Consider the following 15,357-nt stretch of genomic DNA (forward strand, 5'->3'; position numbering starts at 1 on the left):
TGTTACACAAAGCGCGCAGAACTATTGAAAATCACAGCAGGTCTCTTTCTCTGTTGTCTGGCCACCATCATACAAGTATACCGGCATTTGCTATAGCCTAATATCTATAACAAAGCACATCTGCAATTGTAAGGTATATAGACAGTCGACCTGGTTATTGGCCCCATACCAAAACACTATTCAAGCAGACAATGGGTCGATGGTGAAACATTTAGACAATATAAGTCTGTTCTACTGCCACTAGGGTAGGCCTATTGCTCCTCTGTGCCTGCGCGTGTGTGTATGTGTGTGTGTGTGTGTGCGCGCGCGCTACAAAGAGAGAGAGAGGGAGAGAGAGAGAGAGAGGAGAAGGGGCGGGGAGGGAGTAGAGGCGGAGGAGGAATGCAAGCTCCATCCAGTGTTGAGAACAGGAGCATTTGCGCAGACAATCTGCGCTGCCTACAACAGACAGGATTTTGGTCTGGAAGTTTTTTGCCCCATTGCCGAACAATCGCCTGCAAAGTGTCTGCAAGGAGCGAGACTGTTACAGGTTACTGGACCGACGTCAACATCAGGGATTTAACATGGTGATCAAAGTGTACATAGCATCGTCCTCTGGCTCCACTTCGGTAAGGAAAAAAAAAGAAAGAAGGTGTGCTCTCAGCATGGTTTTGTGTGGTTTCTATGGCTTTAACTGATTCCTTCCACAGCATCAGACGCTTGTTAGGCAATAGGAGCATGACGGCAATTGAAGTTTTATTGAAGTCACTAACTGATGTGCATCAGATTGTCATCAGTCATCCTCCCTGTCTGAGTGGCCTGACTCATCAGTAAAGCGTACTGGTCTGCTCTCCTCAAGACTTTGGACACAGGTGGAGTCTCTCTCTCTCTTTATCTCTCCCTCTCCACCTCTCTCTCCCTTCTCTAACTTTGCCATAGAGAAAGAGAGAGAGAGAGAGAGAGAGAGAGAGAGAGAGCGAGAGTCAGGAACTCTAGCAGAGGAAGTTCACGTCTGTGGTGCAGCTCTGTTGCTCAGGAACTCTAAATAAGGGAAGTAGTGTGTGCTCTCTCAGCTGTGGTTTGACACTGTGTTTCCTGGCATGACAGTTTAGTGCTTCTCACCCCGAGCTATTCTGAATAACAGGCAACACACAGAGCACAGTTAGACACTAAATGTACACAAAAACCTCTGTCACCTGATGGCTCTGCACTCAGTTTATATGTTTGTTAAGGGGGAGAGTTGTAAACTGTTGACTTGCTCTGGAAAGGAGGGAGGGTTGTGGGAGAGTGTGTGTATACCCTCTTGAGTGTTCCCTCCAGTCTCCTGCAGCCCGGAGGACCTTGAGCTTCAGGCTTGCCGGTTCCACCCAGAGTAGAGAGGAATGATGGTGATGCAATTCTCCAGGGCCTTCAGATATGCAGCTGCAGCTCAGGAACACTTCTACCCTGTTTCAGACTTATTGGAGGTCTGGATCAATACTGACCAAGGCTTAATTCTGCCCATAATATGTTATACTTGTTATAAAATATGAGTTGTGTATACCGCAAGGTTGTTATCATAATCTGTGACACGAAATATTACTGCTGCCAAACTGTTTGTTAGCCTGAATTTGAAAGGGTTTTAATGGAAATGGTACAGAAATAGCAACTAGTAAATCTAGCCCAGTACTTAAAATCCATAAACTCCCCTCCTGTGATCACAGTTGAAAAGTCACTTGAAGATAAAGTAAGTTGTCATGTGGTTTAGGTCTTGTTTAGGAATATTTACCTTCATCAAGCCATTGCTGTTAGAGTTTTCAGACCAGTGCACATACATAAAGGAAGAGGACTATGTGACATGATCAGACACAGAGACTCTTTTCAGTCGGGTAGAGTTGAATAACTTTATTGCCCTTACAGTGAATGAAATTTACAAAGGCTCAGCAGTCTTGCAGGACAGGAACTTTCTGTTTAGTCAGAGTGGTGAAGAGTTAAGAGCCACCCATGCAGCACCATCGCAGCACCGGAGCTCGTCCGGGGAGTGCATTACCTCATTGATTTGTCCTTAGTAGAGTGAATGCATATGTCTGCCAGAACACTGTATTGTGCATACACATTACAGTACGTACGTGCATGAGCCTGCATGCACATACATATATGTCACACACATGCACAGATGGACAGGCATACACTTGGCATGCTCACACTCGCATCACCATTCTGCATCATTCTGTTAGTTGGGAAATCAACAGCAGCGTTACAGATAGTATATAGATAGATATAGATAGATATAGATATACTGTATATAGTTATTCTACTGAGTAAACTGAACAGTTTCTGTATCCACATCCACAATATGTCTGTTTTACCATGATCTGCTATAGGGTAGGGTGACTCATCTCTTTAATAGGACTTACTCCATGTCTATGATTTATTTAGAAATGTATTTTGAAAAGGTCTCCATGCTATTAGAACGTCTTACTCTAATGTAATACATTTCTGCTCAGTCCTATGGAAAGCAATTGCTGAATGACAAATTGTAGTGTAACCTCTGCCCTCAGCAATCACAGTACACAAGCTTGCAGTTTGATTGCATCAGTGGCTATAAAACACTGTGATCACATTCCAGCTGTGTCTGCTGCTGATTCAATCACTCCAGTCTAGCTAAGCATGTGAATTTAACAATAGTCTGTCAATTAAACAGGGGAGAAGTATAGTAGGAGTATTGGGAAAGAGGCAACAACAGCTGAAGTCTTTGCTCCACTGAGGAAATGATTGCAGGTCAGTGAGAGAGAAAGTTGAAAGTTAGCCAGAGGAATGTATTAGATTCAACACTTGACCAGCCACAAGAGTCAGCACTATTCAGACAGCTGTATTTTCTAAAGACAGCAAGTTCTATGACCACAACCATAAAGGAACCATGTTTAGTGTTAAAGAGAACATCTGAATAGCTTTCGGTGCTTATTGGTGTTATGTAGAATCTGATACATATAGCACCAAAAAGTCACCAAAAATGGTTCTGTATAGCTCAAAAAAGGCTCTGCTATGATCAAGGCCAGTGAACATCTGAAAAGCCATATTTTCTAGAGTTTAAGGCCTAGGGAGCAAAACCCTCTGGTTTATAATATAATCCCTTGCTGATTCACAATAGATCTTCCTTCATACCTACATGTATGCCTAAAAGGTAGTTTAGTGTTTGAGGTGAACATCCTATAACTAAAATGCAACATCAGCAGCTATGTGTCCTGTTGAAGTGTCCTTGAGCAAGACCCCTGACCCCTGACCCCTGACCTGTCCCGTCCCCAGAGGTGCCTCTTGTGGAGGGCGGTACCTCTGTAAACTGACTGACAGCCGATGTCCTCATATTTCCACTCCAGTAATGTGAACCAGTGTGCTTGAGTCTCCTGAAGAAATGGTGTTATGACTCACTATGAATTCACTAGAGAGACTTCTAGTGTTACAGACTATGTTGTGGTGAAGATTAAGTCATAACTTCCCATAGCCCTATCTAGACTAAAGCCTAGCTATGGCCTAAACACTCAAAAACCTTTGAAGAATGATGCCTCCTCGGTGATATTTGGACGCATCTGTGAGAGAATCAAACCATGCTTTCCTGTTTCACCTGCTTCTCAGGTTACTCTCAGGCCAGAGAATCATTTGAATATGAAAAACAGGAATTGTCCTTTAAACGCACACGGGTACACACACACACACACACACACACACACACTTGTAACAGTGTATATACTGGCTCCACTGGGGATGTCATGGAAGGCTAACTTGCATATTTCTGTGAAAAGAGGCAAAGTCACCGACCAGCATCACAGCACACATTTTACTACCTCATTTCCATTTCTGCACTGCAACCACACTATCAAACACTTCCCTTATTGCCACAATAAACTGACTAGAATTCAGCAGTAACTTGAGACCCATTGTGTTCCTGTGTGTATGTCCGTGTGTGTGTGTGTGAGTCCAAGTATTCTGCTCTCTACTCACTGATTTACTGCTCTTCCACTGTGGGTTTTAGTTGAGGCTTTAGTTGGATGAGTGTCGCCATTCCTTTGGTTGGAGAGAGAGAGATAACACAGACAGTGAGTCATCAGTGTGTGACACGTCAGTTTTGGCCTCTTGTCTTTGAACGTTCACCTTTAGGCAGCAGTGAGGGAACTCCAGCCAAGGCAGTATAGTCTAATTCTGTTTTGTAATGATGTTGTAATGCTGACTGAGCTCAGGATTGGGTGGAGGCTACTGTTGGTCTGGCCGGTCTGTTACTATTAGTCTGTTACTGCTAAAATTCCTGCTATGCCACTGTAAGCTGGTAGCTGTCAACACAAATCAGGCCAAATCCAGTCAAACCAAACCTTTATCCCTTATAAACACAGGGCTGGGGTCGATTCACTTCCAGCTCCATCAATCCAGGAAGTGGATTTTCCTACACTGCAAAACTGGAAATCTTGAGCCATAAGAAAGAAATCCATAAAGATTATTTTGAAAATCAAGGCTTTCCTTATGTAAATTGCAGATTCAATGTACATTTTCAACTGAGTGAATTGAAAGTGAATTGACCCCAACCTGAGTTGACATAATTGATGGAATCAGTCTCCACAGTATTGATCTAAGCCTGTGTTGCTGATACAGTGCATCCGATCAATAGCTGCCATTGTCTGACAGCAGTTAATGCCCAAGTTCTGACCTTTTTTCAGGGATTGATTAGGTCTGGATCTGATCTATCTCACAGGCCTGCCACTCCAAACCAATGACAAATAGTTAATTATAACCAAAGATCAAAGGTTGTAGATTCTTTGAACACAGCGGTGCTTTTCTCAGGTGCTAGTTAGAGCCAAAATAATTATCCATACAGCAGTAGAAGTATTCTACTGCAAGCTGAGAGGCCTACATCACTTACAGTCTCCTCATAGCAATAATAAATACATTGGAGCAAACAATGTGTATATTGTATATTGACAGTTGTGTAACAGGTCGGAAACCTTTCAGTGTACAGAAGAAAACTCACATTGTTGCATGAACAACCAAAAGCTAGTTGTGATCATTCCAGACCCCGTCCTGTGGATCACTTGTATTGGAGAAATATAATCATTCAGTGCTAGGTGTAGTTCTTCCATGTGTGTGTGTGTGGACTGTCTTGGAGGTGAGATAACACACCTGATGACATAATTAAAGTGTCAGCTCAGTCCTGATAAAACGTGTAACAGCAGCCAGTAAATTCCAGATCTGGGCCAAATAGTATTTGCAAGTGATTCACAGTGTTTGTTTCAACCGTTGCCACATAAAACAAAATGGGTTCCAGAGTTTAGAAAATCACAGGAAAATATTTGAAAGTCAGTTTAGTATACTTTAATGTGATTTACAACTTATCTGGCATTATTTTAATTGTCCTGATGCAGAAAAAACCCATTCATCTATTACTCCAAGCAGGTTAAAACACATGCTCAGAACTGACTGATCCATGCCCGATTAAAGCCTTGCCCGTGCATTATGTTTGGTTCAGTGTCAATAGAATAGAATAGAATAGAATAGAATAGAATAGAATAAACTTTATTTTCCAGCCGAGGCAGGAAAATTGTCCTTGGTCTCACCCAGGAAAATATAAACACAAACATGTTCACAAGTTAAAAAACATCAACAAAACATCACATTAACAGAACAAATATAGATTTAGATTATAGATTTGAATGTTACTATGTAAGCCATATCTGTATGAATATTACTCACTGTGTGTGATAGCATGGCAAGATAATTATGGAAATCAAGACTTTTTGAAGTTGAGTAAAACAGGTCCTGCCTGTTCACTGGCTGAAGGCCTGACTCTGGTCCACCAGTTACTCATTACTCATTACTGTTAGTTACTCATCAGTCTCTCTCTGTCTTTCTCCCTCTGTCGCTCTACTAAAGACTGAAGAGTCACTTTCCCTCAGCATTCCAGAGAGATAGATAGATACGGAGAGAATAATACAAGACAGGAGGAGAAGAGTGGTTGTTTATTACCACACCCAAAACTAGGGGCAGTCGAAGGTTGTTTCTGGCCACACTACACTCATCAGAAGCTCCGCTCAAGACACCAGAGAGCAATGCAAAGCGCTAAAGGGGCAGAGGAGGGAATACTCGCTGTGCAATTAGAGTTAGGGGCAGATGGCATCTGGCCAATTTCCCCTGCAAATTAATTTTGCTTGGCAACAGTACAATGCAGGCTTGTTGAGGGAAAGGCGGGAGAGCACCGAAGGGAAGCAGAAAATAAGAGAGGAGGAAAAGTCTAAGCAGCAGTAATGTCTGCAATTTAGGAATTTAAGCTTGTTCTAATTGTCATTGTGGATAAAAGTGTCAGCTTATTGCCCAAAATGTCTAATGCAAATGTAAGTCAGAGAAAAGAGAAGGCATGGACAGGGGAGATGAAGGAGTGAGAGTGAAGAGGAGAGCGCAGGAGTATAGAGGAGCTCAGTTCCTCTCACAGCAGGCTGGGCAGATTCTTCCATTAGAGGGAGGTTTGTGTGTGTGTGTGTATGTGTGTGTGTGCGTGTGTGTGTGTGTGCGTGTGTGTGTTTAGAGAGAGAGAGGGAGAAAGTGAGTTTGAGCTCATGGCATTCCACATGGTTGCTTTGTCCAGTGCTGGTTTCCAGAGCAGGTGGGGAGAGTTGGCTCAGGACTTTGGCCTTGGTATTACAACTGTCATTTAATGATTCAAACCGTGGAAACGCTAATCTACCACATACCATTGTCAACTCACTCATTTCCATGCCTCAGTTTTGTGTCAACAGATGGCTGTTTAATAATCCACCTGTCTGTCTGCTGCGCTCCATAAAGCTGGGAGGAGTCCTGTCTGCCTCACATGGAATTGGCCGGCCAGACATACGCAATATTATTTTAATTTGTTTATCATGAGGTTTAAATCAACATCAGGTCACATCTTAGTTTCATGTTAGGTATGTGTGCATGTGTACGTGTGTGTACGCGTGTGTGTGTGTGTGTGCAGAGCAGAGGCTGGATCTGAGTGTCTCCTTGTAGCAGGCCTTATTTGGCGTGTGTTTGACCAGTTACCTCCTCTCGAGTCCCAGAGAGGCTCTTGTTTCCGTCTGGCCTTGTAGGGCCATCCTCCTCCTTATACACACCCACCGAGACCTCATTGGACCACAATTTCATATACTAAGTCAGATTCTCCCTACAGGACACACACACATACACACACACATGCATACACACAAAGAGACAGAAGCATGAACAACACACACAGACAAGCACAAATCTTCTGGACCAGAACCTACTACTGTCTCTCCATACTGTTGTTTCTTGTCTGTATCTTTCCATGAGAACTTTGGTTTGAGGTTTTGGTTTGGGGTATTTGGTGACATAACATCCAAAGAATACCAGTGATGATACACTCCAAATGGGACAGGATCCCATAGGGTATCAATGTGTTGTCCTTGATACACTCTGTGTCTTTGTTTCATGTTGAGTTGTAGAGCTGGTTATCTGATGAAAAGCTCATTGTTTTGTATTGTTAACATTTCAAAGGTTTCACAAATGAGAAGACACAACATTAAATCTGCCTTTTCTGGGATGGAGGTGCCTGTGAAAAATAGAGAATTCTGCATAAAAAGTCCCACATAGTGCAAAGATAGCAACTTTTTAATACATATTGCTCACTTTATTGTTTTAAACTGACATGTTTTGACATTGTGTCTTTGTCAGAACTTCTTCTCTCCTGTGGATGGACAAGTCAAGTGTGTCAATCACAACAGGAGGGAAGAAAAGTGGGTGCAAGGACACGATGTTGTAATATGTAATTTCCCATCAATAAAGTGAGCATTATGTATTAAAAAGGAGGATTGTGGTGGCAGTCCGTTCGTGGGAGTTGCTGTCTTTCTCTCACTATCTGGGATTTTTCTTGTAGATATAACATCACATCTGTTCCTCCTTACTTAGCCTCATCCAAGTTCACCCTCTTCTGCAGTCCTCTTCCATCACTTCATTCAGTTGTCAACAAGTGGTATCTTAGTAACAGGCCAGCTAGCGGTTTCTGTTGTCTAGTTTCTCACAGGAGCAAAGAAGCGTCTTCATTTTTACAGCAGAATGCCGACAGTATGGTGGACCAAGGCCTTATGGTGGCTCATATTGCTGAAGATAACACACTCAGATCATCCGTTTGGCGCGCTATGACTAACCGACAACTTCCCCTCGCTCACCCTGCTCCTCTCCTCTCCTCTCCCCCACAGATTAAGAAGCAGCAGCAGGATGTGTTGGGCTTCCTGGCGGCCAACAAGATCGAGTTCGAGGAGTGTGACATCGCAGCCAACGAGGACAACAGGAAATGGATGAGAGAGAACGTTCCCGAGGAGTCGAGGCCGGCCGCGGGGAATCCCCTCCCCCCACAGATCTTTAACGAAAGCAAATATTGTGGGGTGAGAGAGGCACACACACAGACACACTCGCAAGGAATGACATGGGATTGTTCACACGTTTACTACTCTAATAGCTCAGATATTCCCTGACATGTACCCTACCCTTCTGTCCTATCATAGCAGACACTAGATTACACCCATCAGACAGACACAGGGCCTTTAGCCTCCGTGCAGCGAGGCATCATAATGCAGCTAATGGGTGGCTGGAAGTAAAGTTGGTAATGGAGGATGTGCTGTATTGAATGTCACAGACAAAGAATAGAACATTCCCCAGGATACTTGCAGCTGTAGGGCCCTATTGAAAAACCTCTGTTTGTTTGTGTGTGTGGGGGGGGGAGAGAGAGAGAGAGAGAAAACAAAGGAATGAGAATGTGTGAGAGAGAACAAGAACGAGAGAGACCGCATACAACCAAACAGTAAATGGGTGAATGTGTAAACCTGTTTACTCGCCTTCTCAGAGACAATACCTGCCTGTCAGATTCACTACTGACTCTGAGTCCTATCCTTGGACAAATAACACAGCCTCTAAAAAAATCTGACAGCGACTGTCTCACAAAGATCAAGGCGTTTTCGCTGCTCATATGCTCGGCCCCCCAGGCGCTGATCCAGAGTCTGCTTCAAATTATCATTCCCAAAAAGGTCGTAGTTCAGATTTAGGTAAGGTGATCCTCGATCGATCCGAGCCTCTAAAGTTCTCCGTCCTCCTCTCTCGCAGGACTATGAGGCCTTCTTCGATGCCAGAGAGGACAACGCTGTGTATGCATTTCTGGGTCTGACTGCTCCGCCAGGCTCTAAGGTAAAAAGCTTCTTCTGAACCGAAGACTAACACACACAGATAGCGGTCTCTTCTTTGCACTGCATTCCTAGAGTCTAACCACACTGCCTGTAACACTTCCTCATATATATATATATATATATATATATATATATATATATATATATATATATATATATATATATATAATCAGAGTATGATGTCCATATAGAAAGCACACATATTACATAATACATCTGTTCATGATATCCTTACACCCAGGCAGGCCTCCTCTCCTCTCCCCCTCTCTCTCCTGCACCCTGGCTCCTCCTCTCTGTCACAGGAGGAACTGCAGAGAGGTGTGCCAGTTACCATAGAAACAGAGGGGTTTTCCTCTGTTGTGTTGTAATGTAGAGGATACATAAACCAATATCCTCCATTTTAATATAACACTCTCTCTCTCTTTCTCCCTCCCCTCCTCTCGTCCTCCCTCCTCTTCCTTTCACACCTCTCCTTTCTGTCTCTCACTCCTCTCTCTCTCTCTCTCTCTCTCTCTCTCTCTCTCTCTCTCTCTCTCTGTCTCTCCTTCTCCAGGAGGCCGAGGCTCTAGCAAAGAGACAACAGCTGTAGCTCTTTACAGTGTTTCTACCTGAGACCTCAGGCCTAGACCCGGACCCAGACGTAGACCCAGACCTGGACCCAGACTCAGACAGACCTGGAATAGATCCAGACAAAGTAACAAAAAAAAAAGCAACATTTCACTCAACTTATGGATATGTGGGTGGTTTTTAACTTCTTTGTGTATGTTTTTTTATTACTCTGTGTTCAGCTGTGCCTTGTCAGCTGTAGTGAGAGGAGGTACTAAAGCAGAGCATGATGAATTCACCGGGAACGGTTCTGCTTCCTGCCATTAACCTCAGCCCACTAAACCTATTGGCCTAATGACATGTCAATCATCCATCAGCATGAATGTGAACAGGCGGGCAAGACATTCTGTAGTTCCCTGTTTGAGAACGCACCATCAGACACAACAAAATGTACACACTTTGATAATCGTAACACAGACCCGTAAATTGTCCCACAGTATAGTACATCAGCTCCATCTATATTGGCATGGGCTTCTAAAAAAGTGGTCTCCATTTAGTCAAAATCTTATGGAGACAATATAATTCAACACAACAAGTTTAATCAATGTATTGTTGAATAAGTTGTATCTGTTGAATCCTGGAAACTATGTGACAAATTCATTAAAAAAAAGACTGGATCAGTGTGTCATACCAGTCATGTCATAGCCAAAAATGCAGCACCTTCTGTAGGAGTTATATGTTAAGAGTCCCATTCTCTATGTTTTTATTTACTTAATATTGTCTTAATGCTGTTTTAATAGCAAACCGTTTTCTATGAGATGATATATGTTTAAAAAAAAAAAGTTTTTTGTTTGTTTTACGGAAGTGAGATAGCTGTTTTGTTTCGCTGTAAGCATTCAGTTTCACATTGTGTTGGTACTATAAGCAAGTTCAATCTTAGATTAGTTCATATCTTCTCTGGACAAAATAAAACTACAAATACAACTGCAAACCTGGCTCTCAGTACTTTTCCTATCTTGAATGTAGTCATGCATGAAATAATGAAGTTACAATAATGATACAGTCAAACAAAATTCCTTCTGCTTCCTAATATAATAAAGTGTTATTTTTTATGTATAATAAAGGATTTTAAGTTTACGGAATCTGACTCATTTTTCATAGGCATGTTTAACGTGTGGTTTTATTGGTATCAAAATATAGGCATTCTGACTGACAGTAGGTAGAAACCAATCCTTACAGTTTCATAGAGTTGCTGATATTTCTGCTTTGTCACATCCTCAAGATATTCCCCAAAATGTTATTCAGCCACTTAAATTATCGCCTGGACTTATCATACCAGTATCGACATTTTGGAAGCCAATTCACTGTTCTCTTTTTTTCTCAACCATGACTTTCATTTATAGATTAGGCTAATAAGGGAAGTATTTGGTATGAGTGGATGTGGGTGCAGGGGCCAAGTCTCCATTGCAGAAGTGAAAGAGGCCAGTTGAGCTACATAATTATATACGCAATGGCACTATCGCAGTAGCGCTCAAGACTAACAGCGATAATAAGCAAGGCGGTAAAAAGAGCGATAGAAAGAAAGAAAGAAAGAAAGAAAGAAAGAAAGAAAGCCAGCCGGTGCCATGCTGGGCGAAGGGTTTCTCAGAGTGCTGCGGTACAGGGAGGAGAGAAAGATCGTCTCTGCTACCAAGATACACAGAACGCAGACACAAAGTTACTGTATGGATCCTTTCAACGGAGTTCCCCCTGGCTCAAACTCAGGCCCATACACACTTTCAACAGCACCAGGTAAGGAGCCATAATACTACTACCCCCACCCAAATGTTGTAATATACTGTATATAGCAAACTACTGACTGATGTAATGTGAGGTCTAACTTGCTATATGGACTACATATATGAACTTTAACATGACGCAATCTAGATCCCCTTGGTCCCTCGGATAGAAATAATCTTAACAATGATTTCTTACCATATAGCAAAAATGTAAAAAAAACAAAAACAAAAAACATCTCAGTAATCAGTTTATTTTTTGTGCACAGGTCCAAACAAGGAAGAGCTAGGCCCCACCCAAAGCCAGGGACTGAGTGTAGTGTCTCAGACTGTTGGTGTCTCAATCCCTGGCTGTTCACCAGTCCTCACCCTGGACCCTAACCTGTCAGTTGACCTAGACTCCTGTAGTCTCCTGCAACATTATCCAGACCTACGGCTGGGGCAGGAGACGGGGGAGCTGGGTGACCCACCCAGCTCACTGAGAGGCAGCATTCCTGGGTACGGTTCTTCAGCTCAGCCCCCTCTCTCTGGAGCTCCCTGTCATTCAGTACGCATTAACCACCACCAGCAGCAGCAAGGGGAGCTGGGATCTTCAGTACCTGACCAGGGTTATCTGGTTATGGGGGCCAGTGTAACCACCAGCCTGGATCTGCCTGGGTCAGGACTGGAGCCTATGTCTAACTCTGTGCTGAACGGGCTTTTGGAGAAGCAGCTGGAAGAAGTGTACCTCCAGCATCTGACGGACAGCCTGGCCCGATGCAACTCCCATCTGGGGAACAGCCTCCTGCACGGCCTGGTGCCTCCGCCACAGCCAAGCAGCCAGCGGCAGGGACCAGACTCACTGGAGGCTGGGCTGGAAGACGGGCCAGCAGGGGAAGGTGGCAGGAAGATTAGTTATCTGAGTACACAGAATTTAGCTCCCTGCTCATCCAACTTTAGCTCCCCCATGCTACGGATTTCAGAGGCTGAGAGTGCTCATCTGCAGTGACACACACACACACACACACACACACACACACACACACACACACACATACATACATACACACAAACCCTGCAAAAGTTGGACTGCATATGTAAATGTAATGCTCAGCTGCCCTCTTTTACTTCCGCACTTCTGCACAGTTGAGTTCACACAGACACACACATGCAAAAACACACACCTGGGACTTAATACAACTTCAGTTAAATAATTTAAAGAATGCTTTCCGCTGTAGTTTTTCAGTTTTAAGTATTCTGTCCTATTTGGTTTCCCAAATTAACACAATGTGTTTGTTTACTGTCTTGTAGAAATGATGCTTCATATTTACTTGCTCACATATGCCATCTGCTGTTGGATTTTAGTACTGCATCATCCTGAATTTGCCCATTATACATTCGAATTTCATTGTATTCACATTTATAAGTGCATGTGTGTAAGGTCGCCTATTGAATATATTAAACACAACTGTTATCTAGTCTAAGCTTATACTGCATATTGAAGAAACCATTGTAAATAGAGATGTAATATAAGTTAACCCCTCTGAGACCTAAGCACCGATCCAAAGGATTAAAAATAAGATAATAAAAAAAATAGTATCTGTGAAATTGCGTAAAAGTAATGGTTTGCAACAGGAGAGTGTACTGAATGTGCTGACACAAATACCTGTGGATTCTATGTGCTATAACTGTGAATATGAATTTATACACATATTACAAGTAGCATAGCAGTTTCGTATTACAATGGATCAAGCTGAAGTAAATATGGGAAATCTCGGGTTTTTGTGCTGTAATTTCTCAGCTTCATGACAAAGGTCAGAGGGCCTCCCAGGCTGTGTCACATCCACATCAGCAGGTCCAGGTCTAAAGAGAGGATGGTATAGATACCCTTCATCTTGGGACATTCCACCGTGTAGAAAAAGTACACATTAGCATGATCCAGTGGACAAATGGGGTCACAGAGGACTTTTGAAGAGGCTTTGTCTAAAACTGTCCAGATGTTTCCTATGGCAGCAGGGTGTAACTGCAAGCTCACAGGAAGCTTCAATCTCTTGTCAAAGTGTTCTTGAGCAAAACACTGAACCTGCTCCTGACAGCACTCTGCTCTGAAATGTGTTCATGTCTGTCTACCAGGAATATATGAAGAAACTAATTCCTAATCACACCATGTATAACAAAGCGAATGAACTGATTAAAAACAGAGAAAAAAAAATCCAAACTTAAAATTAACTTCATTATTGATGTGTAAATAATGTTGGGTAGCTTGTATTAAAATTACCTCAAGGTTTAAAATTGATGTGACAGAAATTGCATTTTATTTACTGTAATGTTACAGCTGATTTTTCAAGTAATGAAAAGTTTCATTTAGACTCATGATTTCCACTTAAGTGTCAGGTGTTTCTTTTGTTTGTTTGTTTTTTAGAAAGATGGCTAAATTTACTCATATGTTGTTATTGAGAAGACCAGTTGAAGAGATGGCAGGTATGACATCAACCTAAACAAAATTGTCCTTGTTGAAAAAGGCTCAGTTTGAGTGAATGAAGTTGTGTTCGTACTGTACGTTGTACTGTGGAAATGGTCTCCACTCCCACAGCTATCACTGAAGAGTCCATTAGAGCACTTAAATCTGTAATGCTCCAAAGCAGCTGTTCAGTGGCCAGCAGTACAAGATTGTGGTTTTCCTTTTTAGCTCTTGGGTGTTTTGATTTGATTTATTCATCTTCCAAGGATAAATTCCCTTTTCTCCCTCACCCTTTTGTTTCAATTTAATTCTATCTGACTGACATTTGCAAATGATCTGAAACTGAAATGAAGACCCTAATCCTGAGATAGATGCTGCAGTAGACAAGGCCAACATTAGAAATTGTGATTAGACACTGTCAGCTCAAATCTGTCAAACACTCATGGAACTTCTATTTTCCATCTTTTTGAATGAATTGGCCTATGTTTCCAAAAACCCCACCTTTATCTCCAAGCTGTGAAGATCTGTGCCACACAAGTAAAATAAGCACAATAAACCCGCAGGCTTTTACAGCAGGTGCCCTTGAAGAAACTACAGACTCAACACCCACCCAAACAGGGTGCATGGTGAAAAATGCTGAGTCAAAGCCTGGGAGGCTGAAGTACATCCTCTCTCAATTACTTCTTTGGGTATTTTAGCAAGGATTTGTTGTGAAAGAATGTGTATCTCATTTAAATCCTCAAAACATTGAAAGGCAGGGATCCCTCATCATTCTTTTGCCTTCTTCTCTTGCCTGATTCACATTAAACAACAGTCTGTGTCAGCGTTTGAGTCCTCAGAGCCCACTCCTCAAGTTAAAAACAACCTCTTCCACAGGTGTTGGGCTCCAGAGTTGAGGAGCCATGGCAGTGTCTTCACATCCTCCACCACTTTGTTGTTTACCAGGTAGCTGTCAGTGTAGCCCAGCTGATCCCAGATCAACTGTCATTGTCTAACTGACCAGTCAGAGGATGAGGATGGCACAAACATGCCCTCTCCTCACTAAACTCACATTTAGCGATAAACTAGCAGAGGACATCCTCACCCAGTTCATGATGAAACTGCATCTGGTAAATGATACTGGTGTGAAGCAGCTGAGTCAGCAGTAACTGCTTGAGATGTACGCACAAAGGCTCTTTAGCTATTTTTTTTTATATTTTTTGGAAAATGACAAATGCCTTAGAGTCCAGATGAGTGTTGTGACCCTGGAGATCCTGAGGAGAGTCCCAGTCATTGCTGTGGATACCAAACTGTGTCCTCCTCTCTGTATCAGCAGGCACCTGGCAGCACTGCACCTTTATGCCACTTTGTTTGAATGAATGAATGATTTGATATTTGATATGATATATGATATTTAGGGTCACGTGATACAGAATCTATCCCAGCA

The 15,357-nt window shown here is 42.6% G+C and overlaps 2 protein-coding genes across 2 annotated transcripts; both read left to right on the forward strand.

Moving 5' to 3' along the window:
• The first annotated feature begins 379 nt into the window (after positions 1–379).
• Positions 380–10,853, forward strand: sh3bgrl (SH3 domain binding glutamate-rich protein like). Its single transcript, XM_071541300.1, has 4 exons — positions 380–608; positions 8,190–8,375; positions 9,091–9,171; positions 9,724–10,853. The coding sequence occupies exons 1-4, from the start codon at positions 564–566 to the stop codon at positions 9,757–9,759; spliced, it is 348 nt and encodes a 115-aa protein (XP_071397401.1). The 5' UTR covers positions 380–563; the 3' UTR covers positions 9,760–10,853.
• Positions 10,854–11,216: 363 nt separating this feature from the next.
• Positions 11,217–14,034, forward strand: LOC139662615 (uncharacterized). Its single transcript, XM_071541315.1, has 2 exons — positions 11,217–11,507; positions 11,761–14,034. Exons 1-2 carry the CDS (start codon positions 11,342–11,344, stop codon positions 12,477–12,479), a joined length of 885 nt encoding a protein of 294 aa, XP_071397416.1. The 5' UTR covers positions 11,217–11,341; the 3' UTR covers positions 12,480–14,034.
• The last annotated feature ends 1,323 nt before the right edge of the window (positions 14,035–15,357 follow it).

This window comes from Centroberyx affinis, unplaced genomic scaffold (genome assembly GCF_046629955.1).
Source record: "Centroberyx affinis isolate AG114_WGS23_722 - 3 ecotype Tasmania unplaced genomic scaffold, CSIRO-AGI_Caff_v1 ptg003850l_1, whole genome shotgun sequence".
Taxonomy (NCBI): Eukaryota; Metazoa; Chordata; class Actinopteri; order Beryciformes; family Berycidae; genus Centroberyx; species Centroberyx affinis.

What these genes read in the sequence shown, in the direction of transcription:
- LOC139662615 (XM_071541315.1), top strand. Translation starts at nt 11,342, where the DNA reads ATGCTGGGCGAAGGGTTTCTCAGAGTGCTGCGGTACAGGGAGGAGAGA. An exon ending in CACACTTTCAACAGCACCAG is followed by an intron (nt 11,508 to 11,760) that starts GTAAGGAGCCAT and finishes TTTTGTGCACAG; the next exon opens with GTCCAAACAAGGAAGAGCTA.
- sh3bgrl (XM_071541300.1), top strand. Translation starts at nt 564, where the DNA reads ATGGTGATCAAAGTGTACATAGCATCGTCCTCTGGCTCCACTTCG. An exon ending in CGTCCTCTGGCTCCACTTCG is followed by an intron (nt 609 to 8,189) that starts GTAAGGAAAAAA and finishes TCTCCCCCACAG; the next exon opens with ATTAAGAAGCAGCAGCAGGA. An exon ending in ACGAAAGCAAATATTGTGGG is followed by an intron (nt 8,376 to 9,090) that starts GTGAGAGAGGCA and finishes CCTCTCTCGCAG; the next exon opens with GACTATGAGGCCTTCTTCGA.